Source organism: Podarcis raffonei, chromosome 15, assembly GCF_027172205.1.
Source record: "Podarcis raffonei isolate rPodRaf1 chromosome 15, rPodRaf1.pri, whole genome shotgun sequence".
Classification (NCBI taxonomy): domain Eukaryota; kingdom Metazoa; phylum Chordata; class Lepidosauria; order Squamata; family Lacertidae; genus Podarcis; species Podarcis raffonei.
This window is the reverse complement of record NC_070616.1, coordinates 14,659,155-14,679,521: the sequence shown is the minus strand read 5'-3', so window position 1 is coordinate 14,679,521 and position 20,367 is coordinate 14,659,155. Positions and strand designations below refer to the sequence as shown.

The following is a 20,367-nucleotide window of genomic DNA, read 5'->3' as shown; positions in this document are numbered from 1 at the left end:
CTGATTAAGAGAAACAGGAGTTAACTGATGGTTGGTCATAAAGACTGGAAAGAATATTATATATACAAATGTTTGCAAAAAGGAAGTTTTTTATTATGAGAGAGATAGGGCTAAATGGATGTCTGGCAGCCCCCCTCTAGGGCCCGGAGGGGGGATTGGACTGGGTGGATTCCAAAGGCTAATTTCTAACTGTCTGAATTATGGCTACATTGCAAACAGTCTGCTTAAGAATAAATCAACAAGGTAAAGATTAACGATTTGGGAGCTGCCAAAATAACAACTTTCAAAGAGCTGGACAGAACTCTGGAATTGGATGCAATTAAAGAAGCGGTACGATGAAAAAACATAAACAGCTGAAACAGGGAAAATATCTGTTTTCTGACATGATTGAGGATCGCAGAACCAGAGTCAAAATGTGGAGGAAAAAATAGGACATGGAATTATGAAAAACATTGATGATGATGAGAGGCAGGACTATGATGTTGAAAGCGCTTTGGAATTCAGACCGTGGGAAGCCAAAACCAAAATTATCACAATTTGGAAGACAATTGGAATTTTTTTTAGTTTTTTATTTTTTTATTGGATTTGATTTGATGTTAATTAGATGTTTTTATTGGAAAATTAATAAACGCTTTAAAAATAATAATATTGTGGGCCCAATTTTGTAGAACTCCCTCCTGGTTGAGGTCAGATAGACCCCCTTTCTGTTGAACCTCCAGCACCCAATGAATAGTTCTTTATTCCAGCAGGCATTTTAAGTGAATTCTGATGTTATAATTTTAACCACTATTGTATTGGGTTCTTGTATATGCCACATAGAAGCAACTAATTTAGCAGCATATATAAGTTGTCAAAGTAAATAAAATACTTAGCTTTTTTGCTTGAGAATAGCGAAATGAGGAACAGTTCAACCTCCTATGCCCTTTTACTCAAAAGTAAACCCAGTGCTTCCATATACACTGCCCAGGCTTGCACCCCAGAGAGGTCACTGCAGGCGCTCTGATTCTTTAGTGGTTTGACTTCACCCCCGAGGTGCACTCCATTGTCTCCCGAGACAGACAGATGCCAACAAGAAGAAGTAATATTTTAGTTCCTTGAGACTTATGCCCAAATAAGTCAAGTACAGGACCTCAGCCTAATACATTTGCTCTGGCAGTGGGTGAGGAAGTGCTACTTGGGCTTTCCTCCTTCACGGCCTCCAAGACAGATCTCAACAAGCCAGAAGACATTTACCAACCTCTGGTGCCGGTGGGAGTTGTGGTCTCTTTTTAAAAAACTGCCTGAAGATTTCTAATGCAGAAAGCTTGGGAATCTATAAGCAACTATATGAAGTCTTGTTACCTTTTAATTAGATGTTGCATTTTTATTAGATGTTATTTTTTGTGGTTGATTTTTTTGCAGTTGTAACTTCCTTGTAATTTTTAATGTTATATTTTAAATTGTAACCACGCTAAGACCTAAGGGTGGAGGATGGTCAAATAAAATACAACAGATAGTCTAGAGGGCACCAGGTTGTCAAAGGCTGAGCTCCAACAATCAAAACGATTAGAAAAAGATAGCAGCAAGCCACAAATACATTAAAGTTGAATTGAAAACAACTGTTAAGAAGCAGTGCAGCCAGCAGCAGAAGCCTAGGAGAATAAAAAAATGTAACAGAGTCTAGACAATAAATTTGGTAGTTTTTGGATCTCTTTGGAAAAAGATCAAACTGGAAAGTGGGGTAGTTTGGCACCAGAACTTGGGAATGCTCACGTTTCCTGCTACTGAAATCAGCTGGGGGGAATAATTCAGAGAGAGGACATCAGATGAGAGAGAAACAGCTCAGCAGTGTGTGTATGGAGGAGTGGGACCTAAGATGGGGTGGATTTTGGGGAGAGGCCAGCAGGAAATGTCTGTGCTGCCAGCTTGAAGTTTTCCCACTCCTTCATTTTTAGGCCCAGGCCAGGGAGACAGCTAATGATAATGCTACAGCCATGTGTATGCTGCAGGGCTTTCCTAGATAACGCTTCTGTTGATTTTCCTAAGCTTTGCTTTTCAAGCCTTTGACTGTTCCTCAAAAATGACTAGCTTTTTTAGAAAAGAAAAAGATGAGAAAACAAATGTGCTCCTGGTTTTCCATTTGATGCCTGGGTTTAGCCAGTGGTGTTGGGCACTGTCAATGGAGCTGCTGGGATTAGAAGACCTTTCTGGTTTTCCTGCCTGCTGAAGCAGAGATACCCCTCCTGGGTGTGTTCCAAACACACCATACTTAACTTTTAAAATAAGAGTTGTGGTAGGGAGTTGTGTTTAAACATTCTAATTATGGCACAGAGTGTTCTATGAGCAGGTACAGTCTTTGATCCTCCTGACTCCGGCCTAGTGATGGAGTCAACTCTCTGACTCAACCCCTCCCCAATCTGCACCATGGCGACAATAAAAGCAGCCTATCCTATTGTAGAGATTGCTGAGAATCATGACTGTAGAGTTGCTAAACATGATTTCTAGTTTTCCATAGGTTGGAAACACTTTGGGGCAGAGACTCGGAGATACTTCAGAACAAAGCTTATGTAAGCCGCTAACACACAGCACACAGTCATCAAAACATCTTTAAACGTCCTTCTACATAAAGAAAGGTTAGCGGTCATGGGATGTTAAATACGCACGGCTTCATAATGAGATCAATTTCCTTGGGGTGTTCCAAAACATGTGGTCTCAACTTACAACTTATCAGGCAGTTGTCTAGACAACCAGACCTTCAGTGGAGGCTCTTGACGTTCTTTTCCTGTATCTGTCCCTGGAACTTCTCAAGGAGATGCGGATGCTAACGCACGACAGACATAGGAACACATCCTTCCAGTTGTGCCACTTTCAGGGTCAGATAGGAGAGATGGAATGCTACGTAGGAAGGAGGCATGAGTCACAAAGTGCAGGCATGCAGCAATCGTTCATGGATGCATTCTAGTCATTGGCTAAATGCAATTAATAGAACATTTTTAAAATCAAAAAATCTACACCCTGGGTCTCTTAATTCTTATTTCATTAGTGAGACAAAGGCTGCAATTCTATATCCATTTACCTTTGTGTGATCACTGAATACAGCAAAGGCTTACCTCTCATTTAATCCCCAAAACAGGCCTGTGACGTAGGCTAGGCTGAGACGTAGTGATTGGCTCAAGGTCACCCAGTGAGCTTCATGGTTGAGTGGGGATTTGAACCTTGGTCTCCCAAGTCTTAGTTCAATTCAACCTCCCAAAGACTCTCTGCACAAATTTCTGAAATAGAGCTGTAGGCTTCCAAAGGGTCTGGAACTTCGTTCCCAGAGTAGATGTTAACAGCCCCCAGCTCATGAATGAGCACCCCACCCCACAAACTCCAGCCAGGAAACTCCACCTGCTACATTATTTCAGGTCATGCTGCTCTTGAAGGTGCAGAATTAAACGTACACAAAAAACTTACTACATGTGTAGAATTATGAGGTTAATTTGGGATGACAGAGAATACTACATATATGCATAAATGCTTCATGTCCGAACTGAGAGCAATCCATTTCAACCTGTCGGCTCATTGATCGCCCCTTAATCTTCCAAATCCAGGCAGTTCCATTTCTGCACTGTTGCTGATGCATGCCTTTGACCCCCGTTCAAATATATAGATTTGGAGGCTAGCATTGCGTGAGCTGTCTCCAGGTACTGCTTGGTGTGTTTAACTTGCTTTTATTAGCAGACTCTCATCTCTCTGCTGTGACACGTCCCAGGTTCAGCTGTCAGCCAATGTGTGATAGATCTAGCTTCACAGCTGAGTTCTCCTAATGCACTGTACGTATTGTATGCATTTTATTAAGCTTCCCTCCTGCCCAGCAGAAAAGCAGATGTTTAGGAAGGTAGAGAGGTTGGGGGAAAGAGGGGAGACATGCAGAGTTTTTAAATACGAGAACAGTGCCAAACATAAATGGTATGAACAGAAAGTGGACAGAGATGTTTTTCCTCCGCTGTAATACCAGGACTGGGGGGGGGGAGGGTTATCCAATGAAACTGAATGTTGGAAGATTCAGGAAAGACAAAAGGACTTCTTCACATGCTGCAATGGCTACTAGCTCTGATGGTTTTCTCTGCCTCCATGGTTGGAGGCAATGATGCTTCTGAATGCCAGTTACTGGAAATCATATTGATATTGAGGTATCTGGACCCTAGCCTGCATAATCCTGAATTCTAGATCAATGTAGAATGACTGCAAGCCCCACAGCCAGCAGAAAGTATTCTGGACATGGGTAGAAGCATCCTGTGGCTGCCTGCAGGTTTTGGGAACCAAATAACCTGTTGATGATTAACATGCAAACTTTGGACTCGCATGCATAATCCGAACCAATGACTCGAGAGTTTAGTTTGTATAAAGTGCTTTTTCCTTCCTCCTAGAGGTGACTTAAAATTGGTAAGGGTGCCACCCTATTTCATCTCCCCCAAGTGTTTTTTCAGGTGGGTTCAAGTGGATTGAGTGGTGCCAAATAATCTCTCAGTTTGCCCTGAAATCTTTTGAATATCTGGTTTTTATTTCTAAGAAATGTCATCATTCTTTAAAAAAATATATGAATACACAATGACCCAAGGCAGTTAACAAAAGTCACTATAAAAAACAACAACAACAACCCACCTCTCAATCAGATTAAAATTCGTATTGTAAAAGACCAACAACCAAAACATGTTGAGCCATAAAAGGAAGGCTGTGATTCTAAGTATGCTTATGTGGCTGTGCATCCCATAAGAGCATAAGAAGAGCCTGCTGGATCAGGCCAATGGCCCACCTAGCCCAAACAGGAAACTCAAGCAGGGCCTGGCCACAAAAGTAGCTCTCCCCTCCTTTGGTTTCCAGCAACTGGCATTCAGAAGCATTGCTGCCTACCTAAGTTAAATATGCTTATCAAAGAAATGCCAGAAATTACAAAAGAGGGGGAAATGTAAAAACCTGCAGGCATAACTTCGAAAAGAGACTTACTGGACTCTCTTTTTAAAAGAAACTGAACACTGTGAACCTTGGTGTTCAAAGCTGTTTGCAGGGATGACGTCGGTCTGAGATGCCTCCACCCGATGTGCCATGGATTAATAATTGTGATGCCTCCTTCCCTTCTTTACACTTTGCTCTGGCTTCTGGTTAGCCCTCCTTAGCCCTCTGGGGTCATTTGTTCCAGTCTATGAGAAGAGTCTGGCTGCTGGATCAGGCCTATCTAGTCCAGCACCCTGTTCTCACAGTGGCCAACCAGATGGCTGTGTGGGGAAACCCAAAAGCAGGACCTGAGCACAAGAGCCTGCTCCTTTCCTTTGCATTCCAGCAACTGGTGTTCAGAAGCATTGCTGCCTCCAACTTGGAGACAGAGGGCATAGCCAGCACAGCTAGTAGCCACTGATAGCCATATCAGCCATGGATTTGTCTAAGCCTCTTTCTAATCTAAGCCCTCCAGGCTGATGACCATCACTGCCTCCTGTGGCAGAGAGTTCCATAGTTCAACTATGAGCTGCCTGAAGAAGTATTTTCTTTCATCTGTCCTGAATCTCCGAACAATCAGCTTCATGAGGTGTCCACAAATTCTAGTGTAATGGGAGAGGGAGAAAAAAACATTTTCTCTACTCACTCTTTCTGTGCCAAACATCATTTTATAAACTTCTATCATGCCACATCTTAGTCGTCTTTCCTCTAAACGAAAAACCCCCAAACCTTTCCTCATAGGGGGAATCGCTCCATCCCGTTTTAATCTGCAAGGCTTTTTCATGACTTATCCACGTTGTAGGGAACAGTAGTAATACTCAATGCAGCTATTATTAGGGTTACGATGCCAATATTTCACGTTAGGCCAGACGTTAGCTGCGCTTCTTCTCCCGCCCCCCCACCAGCTATGCGTTCTGATCCAGCTGCCTGTCCAGATGACCCACGTGGGTGATGATGGGGGAAGCCCAGGCTGGAAGGAATCTGGGGATGGGGTGGAGCCAGAGGAACCCCCGCCCTCCCGCACATCACCCCCTCGCGCCACCAATGGGGCGCGGCGACACAACGGCCAATCCTGGGAGGGCTTGTGATTTCCATGGCAGCGCCGCAGCGGACAGAGCGGACTAGGAGCCTGGCGAAGCTTGGAGGCGCAGCGGGAGCGGCGGGGACAGGATGGGATCCGCGAGGAGATCCCCGACAGGTAAAGTGGGAGCCCCCACTCCTTTCATCGCGGCGGCTTTCCTGTGTTGTGCATGCGGCTGATCCCTGAACTCCCGGGGGCGGGTAATCGGGAGCTCGGATCCCATTTAACCGACAGCAGAGCCGAGAAGACGACATCCTCTCTGCCTGCGTGGGTGCTGGCTTGTTGCTTCTTACTATTTCTTTCTCGTGCTTTCTATAAACTCTGCGTGGTTGCTTTTTCAAAAAACGGGGATCGGGGGAGAGCGTCTCTGAGCATGCACAGATTCCACCAAGCCTGTTTCTTCGTATGTAGGCTTGTTCCCCAACAAAGGGTGCCTCCCACGTGCTCAGAGGTGCTTTGCCCTTCCACTGATTTCCCCCCCTTTTTGTTGAAATAGAAAGTTTCTGACCACGCACAGAATTCCCCCACCTGCTTTATTTTAATCTGCTTTTACTCAAAAGACTGAAGCAGTATGTGTGTCGGAACTGTACTCTGCATGTGCTCGGAGGCGTTTTTAAAAATACCAACCTCTTGAGAAGACCAGCCAGTCAGCGTTGCCACCGAGGATTTTGAATGACTCAGTTGCCAGCTAAATAATTCATATTTGTGTTTCATTAATTGAGCAGAAAGTTTGTTAAGCCAGAAAAACCAGATATTTGTTTGTCTTTGATATTCTGGATGGTTTCTATTAGAGGTGTTTGTTTAAGATGCAGATAGAAAACCTTTCTGGTCATGTACAATAACTCCATACCCTGTGGTTTTGTTTTGTTGGTTTTTTTTAAACTGAGTATAGTGGCCTGTACATGCTCAGAGAAACTCTGTTCTTTGCTGTATTTTTAATCTGCTTTCTGTTGGAAATGAAGGGTGTTTTATACATGCTGGGATATACAGTGTCTTTGCTTTGATTGTAAATTGATTCTGACATATATGGGGATCTCTGAGCAGAGCATTTTAAATTTAAAAAGATTGAGAAGGGGCCTCTGAACATGGTTAGAATGCCCCTTTGAAGAGAATCCTAACACAGCTTTCAGGAGATCTCCTCCACTTACTTGCAAGAGGGCATCTGTCCTAAATAATCTTTCTTACTATGCCTCATAGCACCCTGCAGCAGGTGGGTTGCATAAAAGATTAAGAGTCTGTAGACACAAACTTAAATGTCACAGGAGATGATCCGGCTAATTTCCTGTCCAAGCTCGCCCCAGGTGAGCTGTTCAGTCAGTCGGCAGCAGCCCACCCAAATTGGTTCATCCCAAGAGAGTTCAGTTCATTTACTCTTTATTCATTTCACAAGAGTTCCTGCTGCAAATCAATTTAGTTCCCCCCATCATCTCGAGTTAGTCATCTATGATTAATTTATTTCCCGACATTAATATTCTGCCCGTGAACCCAGATCACCTCCTAATTCAATTTCCTCTGGGTTCGTTACCCACCCAGAAACACTTGAGGTATTTAGGGTGTGTGTGTGTGGGGGGGAGAAATGTGCAGTGGCTTTCCTGCTAGAAACACTCCAGTGTCCCTTGAATATGTGAGTATAGGACAAATTCATGGAGGATTCATGGCTATTGTGTGTCTCCATGGTCAGAGACAGGAACACTTTTGAATACCAGTTGATGGAAACCGCAGGAGGGGAGAGGGCTCTGGTGCTCAAATCCTGCTTACAGGTTTCCCACAGGCATAGTTGGCTACTGTAAGAGAGGATGCTGACTAGATGGACCATTTGACCTGATCCAGCAAGCTTCTCTTGTGTTTCCTTTCTTCCCACTAGTCCTCTTTGCTGCTGGATCCAAACTATATCTAGTCCTCCTTCCCATCTCCCACAGTGACCCACCAGATGGTTTGGCGAGGCCTACAAGCAGGGTGTGAAGGGAACAGCTCTTGCCTGTGGTTCCCCCACAGTAACAGCATTCGGCGGTAGACTGCCTCTGAATGTGGAGCTTGCTTTCCTGTCATAGCTGCTGATAGCCTTTTCTGTCTCCATATGCTGATGCAGGTCCCCTTTTATAAGTCTTTGCAGCCACAAACAATAGCGGCTTGCTTTAAATAAAAAGATGGTTTTTCCATAAATGGACGCTGTGCATTATTCCACACATAGTATCCTAGAATTGTCGGAAAGGGACCTTAAGGGTCATTTAGTCCAACCCCCTACAATGCAGGAATCTTAGGTAGAGAATCCATGACAGATGACCACCCAACCTCTGCTTAAAAACCTCCCGTGAAAGGGAGTCTGCTTCCTTCAGAGGTAGTCCTCTAGGGATATCCGATCCTCTCCCATGAATTTCTTTGAGCTGCGTTTTGCTAGTGGAGCCTCCATGTGCAGAGATGGTCTACCTGTGCATACAGTGCACTTGGGGACAAAGAGACACTTGCCTTGCCACCGCTGGGAGCAACATGTTGATGAGCCTTTGGCCTCACCCAGCAAAAGCAGCTGTCAAAGCAAGATGGAATTAATTTGTCCAAATAGTCAGAATAACGAAACCTCAGCTGTTGGAGGCATCCGTCCCTTGAGGGGCGGCTTGGTTGTGCTTTTGGCTGCCTCTGCTTCTTGGCGGGCAGGTCCAAACCTGTGTTTCCTTCTCCACCTGCTGCTGTTGTGGAAATGAGTGAGTTCAGCACCAAACAGCTGCTGGAGCAAACTGGGGGAGGCATAAAGTGAGGGGCTTGGTCAGGTGTGGAAGAAGGGTAAGGGGGGGAGGTGGGGATGACGAACAGCAGAGCAAGTGGGGGGGCAGACCCTAATACAGTGGTACCTCGGGTTAAGTACTTAATTCGTTCCGGAGGTCCTTTCTCAACCTGAAACTGTTCTTAACCTGAATCACCGCTTAACCTGAAGCTAATGGGGCTTCCTGCTGCCGCTGCATGATTTCTGTTCTCATCTTGAAACAAAGTTCTTAACCCGAGGTACTATTTCTGGGTTAGCAGAGTCTGTAACCTGAAGCGTATGTAACCCGAGGTACCACTGTATATATGTTATTATATGGCAACAGGGACTTAAAACAGCATCTGGGCACCCTGCAATGGGCTGCGCTGATGACGGCAGCCCTTCATCTTAATTCCCTAGAGGCACCTGTACATATAAATGAACACCTTCAAATCTTAGGTTAGTTTGTCTCATGGCCTATGGCCCCAAAATGTTGGAAGTGCCAAGGAGCACCCTTGTTTCAGTGTCAGAAACTCAGATCAATAATCTAATCACCAAATGGCACCTTAAGCCTTGGTTATGGTTGCCACAACAGAATGTCTAGGTGCCGTTTTTTCTCCATTGATCTTTGTTGTTCATTTCAATTCTATACCGCTTTATATTTTAAAAAATGAATTTCAAAGCAATTTACAACACGTTAAAACCATGCAGAATAAAACAAATTCAAGTTTCACAGAAAATATTTCAGATCCTTCCCTAGGTGACATTTTGCTTACCCCTGCCGCCAAACTGGAACTCAGAGATCTCCCATGTGGTCACAATTGGACCTGTGCCAGACACAAAATGTGGCTTGTTAATTTCGAACACTGCCTTGCTCCTGGGGCAGACAGTACCGTTACCTGGGTGCGGCTGTTTCTGAGAACTGTGTCATTTTGACCATGATAAGAGGCTGCTAGATCACTGGCCAGTGTCCCATCTAGTTCAGTATCCTGTTCTCACAGTGGCCAACCAGATGCCCTTAATGGGAAACCTGCAAGTGAGACCCAAACACAAGAACGCTGGCACAGACTTATTGCCTTATTGCCTCTGACCACAGAGGCAGAACACAGCCTTTGATAGTCCTCCATGAATGTGTGTTGTTACGGGCTGGAGGAGGTTGTATGTAAATTGTCCTGACTGCAATTTCTTTCTTTCGCTTTCAGATTTAGCTTCTCCATGCTCTGAATCTTTGACGTGGCCCAAGCGATTTGCTTCAATCGTGTGAGGCACCGTTCTGCGGGAAGATGGTTGGCAAACTCAAGCAGAACCTACTGCTGGCTTGCCTGGTGGTAAGCTCAGTGACGGTCTTCTACTTGGGCCAGCACGCCATGGAGTGCCACCACCAGATGGAGGAGCGCAGACAGATAGTCCGCCCGGAGCCGGTCAGGGCCACTTTGAGAGCTGGTTTGGGTTTGCCAGAGAACGCCACCTTGGCCTACCACAAAGACATGCCCTTGATCTTCATCGGAGGAGTCCCTCGCAGTGGCACCACCTTGATGCGGGCGATGCTGGACGCTCACCCGGACATCCGCTGCGGGGAAGAGACGCGGGTGATCCCCCGGATCCTGGCCGTCAAGCAGATGTGGGCTCGGTCGAGCAAGGAGAAGATCCGGCTTGATGAGGCCGGCGTCACAGACGAGGTCTTGGATTCGGCTATGAGGGCATTCTTACTGGAGATCATTGTGAAGCATGGGGAGCCAGCCCCGTACCTGTGCAATAAGGACCCCTTTGCCCTCAAGTCCCTGGCGTACCTCGCCCGGATCTTCCCCAACGCCAAGTTCGTCTTGATGGTGCGGGACGGCCGGGCCTCCGTCCACTCCATGATCTCCAGGAAGGTCACCATCGCTGGCTTTGACCTCAGCAGCTACAGGGACTGCTTGACCAAGTGGAATCGGGCCATAGAGACCATGTATAACCAGTGCCTGGAGGCTGGCTTGGACCGTTGCATGATGGTCCATTACGAGCAGCTTGTCTTGCACCCCGAGAGGTGGCTACAAACGCTCCTCAAGTTCCTCCACATCCCGTGGGACCCTGCCGTTTTGCACCACGAAGAAATGATTGGGAAAGCCGGGGGCGTCTCCCTCTCAAAGTGAGTCGGTTCCTCCCTGGGGTGGGGCATCCCTTGAGGGTTTTCCAGAAAATCTTTGTAGGGAGAAAATTATCTTAAGGTGGTGTAGGGGTCCTTTTGGAGCCACTTTTTCTTGGAGGGAATCTTCTGTGGGGCACATAGGAGTGGCAAAATTTTCGCATCTGGCGACCAATGCTGGTTTCAGATAGTACATGGGTAGACGAGTCTAAATAGCTCTGGACACAAATATTCATGGCCCCCTAGCGGTTATGGTGGCTCAATTACCAGACGTAATGTGTTTAGCATTAACTCTGGAAGTGTATAGTTTGGTCAGAATTGAGTATGCATTTTTAGAGTTCTTCAAAAACATGCATACTTCGTGCCTGACTGACCATCCACTGTATTGTGTGTATCGTGTGTACCACTATTAAACTAAACTCTTTTCTAGCACTAACAGAACATAAGATGTATTGAGACTGCGCTCCTTTCGCACAACATCTAATGCATGTGCTCCATTCACACAGCCCTAAAATCTGCCCCTGCTGGGGATAGTTTTAGGGTGCAGGGGGGCATTCAGCTATTGGGCCTGAACTTCCCCACGCCGCTGCTGCAGATAGTTTGGTTCTACAATATACAATATCTTTATTGTCATTGTCCCATACAGAACAATGAAATTGAAAATATTAGCATTTAAATTTTGCTTACCTTTCGTAAGTCAGTATTCCGTTTTACGTTCTGTATAAATCTCCACCCCCGCCCTGCTTTACTTCGGTCATATTTGATTAGGAAAAAGAAACTTAAAATGTTGTTTCCGTAGTAGTCTGAAAGGGCAGGGGAAAGGCTTTTTGAGGTTGGTTTTGGCGTTGAGCACAAATCCCCATGCTCGGTGTATGCTCAGAGGCACCCCGAACCCTAATGCTGTTCACATGTGTGCCTGGCTGAGTTAATGATATTATACTTGGTTCTGAGTGGTGGGCACTGGGGTTCCAGTAAAGGCTGAAGGAGGAGGTCCCGCGGGCTGGAAATCTGCCCTCCCCTGATGATTGTGATTGGCACTCTTGAGACACCCCCCCCCCAGCAGTGAGGACTTCCAGGCCAAGGTTTGGAACTTCTTTTGGCTTGGGATGCTTCACCACGAAGCTGTCTTTGATACTGTCTCTGGCTACAGCCCTTGTAGGCTGCTAAATCTCACCTTTGAAGAGGTGGAAGGGTCCTCTCTTTGTAGGGTTCCAGCCTGTTTTGGAGCCATGCATGAACACCACAGTTGGCTCAGTGGCACGGCATCTCCTTTGCATATGGACAGGGCATTCTTATTCTCCTGCCACCTGCATGTGATAAAAATAGATATTTTTGGGTGCCTCTCATCTTAGCTGGGGGCTGGCAGGACTGGGAGGAAAATGCCATTTGAGGAACTTCTCTTAATCAGCCTTGCAGAGACGCAGATCTCAATCAAGTGGCTTGAGGCTTGTGGCTGTACTTAAAAACAGTTTCCATGGGCTAATCAAGCTCATTAAGACAGTTTGCAAAATATACGTGTGTGTCTTTTGGGGTAGAAGAACAGGGGAAGAGTTAAAAGAGGGGAAAGGGAGCCCAGTTCATTCCTCCCTTCTCTCTCTAATGATTCCATCCATCTCCCATTACGAAACAATATTTACTTTGAGCTCAGTGGCCTTTGCTGGCGTGTTCCAGCCTGAGCTGTTTTCTGGCCTCTGGATAACCAGGCCTTCTTGCATTTGTCGCTCTGGGCGACTCCGCAGCCCTCTAGCAATTTCCGGGCGTGTTTTTCCTATCTCCCGCGAGCTTGCTTCGAAAGCGGGCGCAAGGACATCCAAAAGGAGGCTTTTCGCAGGGAAGGGGTTGGCACCGGCGCAGATCAGCACGGGACTCTCTGTGGCTTGGGGGCATCGCCAGCGTGGCTGCTGGCAGGCAATCTTGCCATAGCTGAGTGCTGAAAAATTCTGGCATTTGCCCTCTCCTTGATGGAAAACATCTGTGTCTGCAGCAGCCTCTGAAGGGGGGGGGGGAGGTGTCATTTTCCCCGGAGAGGATCTGGGCCAAGTTTCCTTTTCATTACTGTAAGCAAAACCCACAAATCTGCAAGAAGGAATGTGCGACGTGTGTGTGTGTGCGTTTGTGTGTTGGTTTCTTCACTGGCTTATCTTCTCTTAGGATGTGGCGATGGGGGTGTGTGGTGTCTGGATTTCAGTCTGTTCACTTATTATTATAAGAAGAACTCTTGCTTCCTACATCAGACTGACCAGATGATACCAGGAAACCCACTAGCCAGAGTCATCCCCTGCTCTCGCTCATTCTAGGATGGGGATGGAGAGAGACTCTGCTCCCATCCTTTTTGAGTTTTGCATTTGTTCCCCCACCCAGCCTGGGCTGCTGTGAAAGTGTAGCACCATATTGACAATCCATTAAGGGAGTTCTGTGTCCAAGAGCATCAGAATGCCTGGGATTCTATTTTAATCTGCTGTGAAATCCAAGGATTGGCAGTTCAGGGCAGAGTTTCTGTCTGGAGCAGTGCTTTACCTTGGCAGATGCAAGTTCCCAAAGCTGACGTTGGCTGGGTAGTGAGAGGGAGAGAAGGGCCATAGCCCAGTGGTGCCTCTAGGCAGGGCTGGGAGGGAACCCTGTCTAAACCCTGGAGAACGATGCTGCCAGTCTGTGTAGACACGACTGAGCTGGATGGGTCCAATAAGGCAGTTTCCTGTGTTTGGAAAGGAAGGCAACCCCCTCCAAATTCTCCTGCTCCTAGCTGTGCTCTCCCTCTTTGCTGGGCTTATCTCTGGCCTCTTGAGTCACCCATAGAAGAAATTGTGATGTGTGAGCCTTCCCCTGCCCTGGAAAAGTGTGTGTGGTTTAAACTAATTCATGGAGGAAAAAGCTGTGATAAGTGGCTGCTAGCCATGATGTCTATGTTCTGCCTTCGCTGTCAGAGGCTTCTGAATGTCAGCTGCTGGAAACTGCAGGAGGAGAAAGGGCTCTTGTGCTCAGGTCATGCTTGTGGGTTTCCCTTTAAGGCACCTGGTTGGCCACTGTGAGAACAGGGTGTGGACCAGATGGGCCTGACCCAGCAGGCTCTTCTTATGCACCTTTGGGAGAGCTTCCAAGCCACTGTATTCTCCAGAATATACAGAGCAAATCTATGGGCTCTGGGTGGCTGTAGTTTTTTTGTAGCTGTCTTGATGTATTTTTTCCCAGCAGGCTTCTCTTAAGTGTGCAAATAAAATCCAGTGTTTTGATCAATACAGTCATACCTCGGGTTACAGCCGCTTCAGGTTGTGTTTTTTCAGGTTGTGGACCACCGAAACCCGGAAGTACCGAAATGGGTTACTTCCAGGCTTCAGCGGTTGCACATACGCAGAAGTGGCGAATCGCAACCTGCGCATGCACACACATGCAGACACGGGTTGCGAACACTGCGGGTTGCGAACGTGCATCCCGCACAGATCACGTTCGCAACCCGAGTGTCCACTGTACCTGGAAATACATTTATGTATTGCATGTATATCCCACCTTTTCTTCCAAGGAGCACAGGGTGCTATACAGGTGTTCTCCCTCTCATTTAACCCTCACAACACCCCTGTGAGGTAGGTTAGGCTGAGAGGCAGTGCGTGGCCCAAGGTCACCCAGTTGAGCATCGTGGCCAAATTTGGGAGGTGGGGGTGGGGTTGAACCCTGGTCTCCTGGATCCTAGCGCAACACACTAACCACAGCACCATACTGGCTTTAAATGTGATCGTTTAAAAAAAATAAATCTTTTTTTTTTTTTGCAGAGTTGAAAGATCTACCGACCAAGTAATCAAGCCAGTGAACGTGGAAGCTTTGTCAAAATGGGTGGGGAAAATCCCCGATGACGTTCTTCACGACATGCCTGTGATTGCCCCGATGCTGGCAAAGCTTGGCTATGACCCCTACGCCAACCCCCCAAACTACGGGAAGCCGGATCAGAAAGTTTTGGAAAACACCAGAAGGGTAACAGACAAGGCTTATTGTTACTATAATATTGTTATTTACCTAGAATGATACACTGCACTGTTGGCAAAACTGAAGCATTTGCCCCGAGGAGCATACAGTTAGCATTTGATGTATCTTCATGGTCTTCCACGCTCCCCTGCCCCCTCAAAAAAGAGAAAGTGCTTGTGTCAATTTTTATGGTCTTTTCTTTAAATTCATTAAAGCTTTTCAAGTGGCTTTAAGCAGGCTTATTTTTTCTGTTTCTGGAATTGTTTTAGCTTGATGCTTTGTTTTGCTGCTGATATTTGTTATCTGAGTTGAGCATCTTTGTAATAGTTTTTGTTCCCTTGTTAAGTTGCCACATTCATCCTGTCTGAAAGGTACCTGAGAGAAACATATATTTCCCAAGGAGCTTACAGCAGCCTCCATTTTAGCTCCATAAAAACCCAGTAAAGTAAATATGGTGAGAGGTAGTGACTGGGCCAGAGGGACACGGGTGGCGCTGTGGGTTAAACCACAGAGCCTAGGACTTGCCGATCAGAAGGTCAGCGGTTCGAATCCCCACGACGGGGTGAGCTCCCGTTGCTCGGTCCCTGCTCCTGCCAACCTAGCAGTTCGAAAGCACGTCAAAGTGCAAGTAGATAAATAGGTACCACTCCGGTGGGAAGGTAAACGGCGTTTCCGTGCGCTGCTCTGGTTCGCCAGAAGCAGCTTAGTCATGCTGGCCACATGACCTGGAAGCTGTACGCCGGCTCCCTCGGCCAATAAAGCGAGATGAGCACCGCAACCCCAGAGTCGTCCGCAACTGGACCTAACGGTCAGGGGCCCCTTTACCTAGCGACTGGGCCAAGGTCACTCAGTGAACTCCATGGCTTGTGGGGGGCTATGAACTCGGATCTAACCATATCACTGCACCGGTTCTTAATTAAATCAAAACTTGTGTTTAAAAAGGTTTAAAAGCGCGCTTGTTTTCTTTGAAGGTCTACAAAGGAGAATTTCAACTTCCTGACTTTCTCAAAGGAGTGCCACAGGTAAGGCGCCTTGGAAGCATTCGTCTTGCCTGTTGCACCATAAATATTTTTGGCCCTGTCCATCAACTCATTTGGAGGAGCTTTCTTCATCTTAATTGAGTTTGAGCTAATGGAGAATTTAAAAATTCATGACACATGAGGGGGGGAAAGCAACAGGAGGGCAGAGGAAAAAGCAAGCTCGGGTACAAATTCTTTTAAAAGTTTTACAGTTCAGATTACCAACCTGCCTTTGGAAATATAACACACAATACTATTCTCCTGTGAAATGAATTCCTTTTTTAAAAACCACTTGGTCAAACTTGAGACGAGAGCTTTCGTTCCATCCTTAAATGAGCCGTGGCCCTTTCTTCTCATTGCAGCTGCGGAAGACTGTAGAAAGGAAGCCCCAGGCCAAGATAAAATGATTGAGGAGCTGATGTGAAAGTATAGTAGTGTGTGGTGTCTGTCTTGTGTTTCCCCAAACACGGACCCCCGCCCCCCATTTTTGGCTGCAGGCACTGGAATTCCTCGCACCCAGCTCCTTTCGTTCACATGCATGCATGTATGTGTGTGTTCTGTGTTTCACCTGCTTGGTGCACACAGGGAGGTAGTTCCTTTGGTCTCTGCTCTCCTCTCTGGGCCTCCCTGCCTTGGCTGGCTGTCTCTAACCTGAAGCTGTAGAGGATCTGCCCCTGTTTGGCTTCATATGCTGCCTTGGCTCTGCTCCGCTCCAAACTTTGTGTGCTCATCACCCCCATAAAATAAAGTGTTGCAGAAGCTGTGTATTTTCACTAGAATTGGCATCTAAGTAAAGTCCCTTTCTCTCTTTTTTTTTAGTTCATCTGTCCCCCTATAGTCTCACTCAACAAATCCTGTCTCTTATGGAGCCAAAAATAACTATTATTTATGGCAGCCTTTGGCAAATGGGGGCACTCCAGATGTTGTTGTTGGACTACAACTCCCATCAGCCCCCAGACAGGAACTGTGGCAAAACAGTATGCTGGTCTAGACAGAACTGGCAGAGTCCTTTGTATGCTCTTATTAACAGACCTTTTTTGTTCCAGTCTGCTTTTAAGTAAGATGGTTCATAAGGAGCTCTTGCACTGATTGTTCCCCAGCACCTGCTCTTCTGGGGTAGACTGTCTCTGCAGTGGGATGTTCCATTTAGTCACCTAAAGCCCAAACCACCAATAGACCACTTCCCCCTCATTTCCATGCATTTCTATTCTCCTGTTATTTACCGTATTTTTCGCCCCATAGGACGCACCTAGTTTTTTTTTTGGGGGGGGAAATAAAGAAAAAAAAAATTATTCCTCCTCCAGGCGTGGGGGAAGCCCGAGCTTCCCCCGACCCCAGCCCCCAGAACAGGTTGCTGCCTGCAAGCCTGGCGCGCAAGGCTTGCCGACATCTGCCCGAAGCACGGGGCTGGCTCCGCAGCTCGCCCCGTGCTTTGGGATGCAGGCTGCTGCCCCAAGCCTTGCGCGCCTGGCGGGACCTCCAGGGTGCGCGAGGCTTGCGGACATCTGCCCGAAGCACGGGGCGGGCTCCGCAACTCGCTTCGTGCTTTGGGCTGCAGGCTGCTGCCCGCAAGCCTTACGCGCCCGGCAGGACCTCCCGCCGGGCGCGCGAGGCTTGCGGATAGCTTCCTGAAGCCTGGAGAGCGAGAGGAGTCGGTGCGCACCGACCCCTCTCGCTCTCCAGGCTTCAGCGAAAGCCTGCATTCGCCCCATAGGACGCACACACATTTCCCCTTCATTTTTGGAGGGGAAAAAGTGTGTCCTATAGGGCGAAAAATACGGTACATTGCTGGCCGTCACTAAACTTTGCGGCAGTGAGTTTCATAAATTCATTCTGTGTGAAAAACATAATTGAATTGTTACCAGTCAGTTTTATGGGGTGACAACCCCCTCACTGGTATTTGCCTTTTTCCTTTTCCTGTTTACTAACAAGCATAATTGATTTTAATGGACAGTTGGTATTTACTTGTGAAATTAATGTGCCTTCCATCTCTCTCTCTCTCTCTCTCTCTCTCTAGGCTGATGTGCTGAAATAGAAGTCCTGGTGGAGTTAATTGTGCTTAATTGGTAATAAAAGGCAACATCCTGTCTTTCAACCTTTGTTTGTTAACACACAGTATATGGCTGGGGTGGGGGAAGGTTTATTCTTGCTTTCTGCTTTGAGCCCACCTTCATTGGGCTGTGTTCTCCACAAGCACTCTTGAGATGAGCATGGTAATAAGTGTAAATGTCTGGTGCGTTGTCTCCAGCGAGGGTGAAAACCTTGCAAGTTGTGGTTGAATGTGATGGGCCCCTCTTGGGAGGAAAGCCGCCTGCTGATCACCATACTCTGAGTAGACCCATTGAAATCCACACTATGCAATTAAAGCACTCTCATGCCATTTAATGCAATTAAAGCACTATAAACTCATGGCTTTCCACAAAGTATCCTGGGATCTACGGTTCCCAGAGTTCCCTTGGAAGAGGAATTGATTGTTAAACCACTCTAGAAAGTATAAGCTGGTGTCAGGGGGGCGGAGATTCAGATGGGACTTCTACGGTCTGACGGATAGATGTAGCGTTGCGCGCTGCACGTCTGGAAATGAGACTGAACTTCAATAAAGACTTTTAAACTTGAGCAAGAAGCAGCGTTGGTCTTGTGTGAGCTGGGACCTTGGGCAGCGCTGACAGCAGCATTTAGCATTAGCTGAAAAAAGTAACTCATAGATTATGTGATGCCAAAGGCTCGGAGGACCTTGAAAAATTTTGATCTGCTTAATGGGATTTTAACAAATACAGGCACTCTGAACTCCCTCTCCACAGCACAACTTAAAATTAGGCTTTCCTAACAGTCTTAAGTACTCTACCATCCCAATATTAAGACTTTTATGGATATACTGTGCTGCTTTTGTGGATTTTTGATATATTGATTTTAATTTGTTGTTGTTGTTTAGTCGTTTAGTTGTGTCCGACTCTTCGTGACCCCATGGACCAGAGCACGCCAGGCACTTCTGATTTTAATATAGATATATACAAAAAGAATTAGTTAGGTTCTGGCTGTCATTGACTCTGGCGCCACCTACTGTTTGGCTCCCTGCCTTCCGCCCTACCAGCCACAATAGGCAGCTGCATTAGTCACTGAGCAGAGGTGCTTGTTCCACGTGTTTGCATGCTGAGCTCCTGTCAATAGCCCAGAGTTGTGTTAACATATAGAGCTGCCATACACTGAGTCAGGCCATTGGACAATCTAGCCTTGGTATTATCTACACGGACTGGCAGCGTTTCACCAGGGTTTCTGGCAGGAGTCCTTCTCCCTGCCCTACTTGGCGATACCAGGGATTGGAACCTGGGACCTTCTGCATGCAAAAAGGAATGAGTCACTGCCCCAAAGCTGCTGCAGGTAGCCCACCCTTGAGTTGCACTTGCTGAAATCTTTTTTTCCCTTTTTTGACCAGGGACGTCAGCTGCCTTTTTGAGGAAAGCATTGGGGTGGAATCGTCAAGAACCTGCTGAGCTGTTCTGTTTGTTCAGAATTTTTTTTTTCATCCTGTGGTTTTCGTTTTGCTTTTTAAAATGGGGGTATATCTGTGGGAGGGGAAGCGGGTTGTGCACACATGTTAACCCTCTGTGTCTTAGTCCTCGTGCCATTGACTCCATAGCGGCCCCTCTGAAATGCTGGAGCTATTTTGAGTGAGTGATTCCAGGATCACTGCACCAAAGAGGGTGCACTGCAGCTGGAGATCTCGTCTGTGCAAACCTCTTCAGAACGAGTGGACAGCGCACAAAAGTGCTTTGCTGTGCACACATGCCATTTGATATCCACCGTGCTTGTGCAGGAGACGTTCTCCGTGAATTCATCCCATGGCCAAATTCTTAAGACTCATTGCTGGAAATCCAGGACTGTCTTTCTCCATTTACACAGCTCCTCTGAGAGCCATAGGAGCAGAGATTGTTTGGACTGAGCCTGGAGATGCCTAGGCTGCCTGTCTTTTCTCTCTTGTTCTTGCACCTTAGTTTTTACCAGAGCGGGTTTTTGTAAAAACAAAACAAAACACAGATTTGGAATGTCAAATATGTGATTTTTTTGGGGGGAAAGGTGTTTCTCTGCTGGTTTGAAGATATTTACCTGTGGCCTGCAAGTGTGTGAGCAGCGGGCTGTGACCACACTGGTGAATGTTGGTTTATCTGCATGCGTATCCACTGAGCTGACAATAGGCGGTCGTTGCTTGATGGGGGTGGAGGAAGGGAGACTTGGACTGCATCCCCCTTGCCCCATCATCCCAAACAGGACATGGACAATGTCAAGGTCAAGTGTACAGAGTATCTGTGAGGCAATTATTCCCATGAATGTCATTAGGGGCAAAGATCATGCCACACCAGGAGTGCCACCACTAAGAATGCCCTGCTATGACTGCCACCTGCCTCACCTCTAAAGACATTGGCATCCGGAGCAGGGCTTTCTGACACAGATCCTAAAGAAAAGGTGTGTTAAGATCATAAGAAGAGCCTGCTGGATG

At 46.8% G+C, this 20,367-nt stretch overlaps 1 protein-coding gene across 3 annotated transcripts; it reads left to right on the top strand.

Annotated features, from left to right (window-relative positions):
• Positions 1-5,914: 5,914 nt before the first annotated feature.
• Positions 5,915-19,922, top strand: TPST1 (tyrosylprotein sulfotransferase 1). 3 transcript variants are annotated; one of them, XM_053366911.1, is made up of 7 exons: positions 5,915-6,154; positions 9,977-10,902; positions 14,664-14,862; positions 15,825-15,875; positions 16,235-16,298; positions 17,890-17,938; positions 19,306-19,922. In XM_053366911.1, the coding sequence occupies exons 2-5, from the start codon at positions 10,058-10,060 to the stop codon at positions 16,277-16,279; spliced, it is 1,140 nt and encodes a 379-aa protein (XP_053222886.1). In that variant the 5' UTR covers positions 5,915-6,154; positions 9,977-10,057; the 3' UTR covers positions 16,280-16,298; positions 17,890-17,938; positions 19,306-19,922. The 3 variants fall into 3 exon arrangements, with proteins under 3 accessions (XP_053222886.1, XP_053222888.1, XP_053222887.1); XM_053366912.1 differs by lacking the exon at positions 16,235-16,298 and having other exon boundaries at positions 5,917-6,154; XM_053366913.1 differs by lacking the exons at positions 15,825-15,875; positions 16,235-16,298.
• The last annotated feature ends 445 nt before the right edge of the window (positions 19,923-20,367 follow it).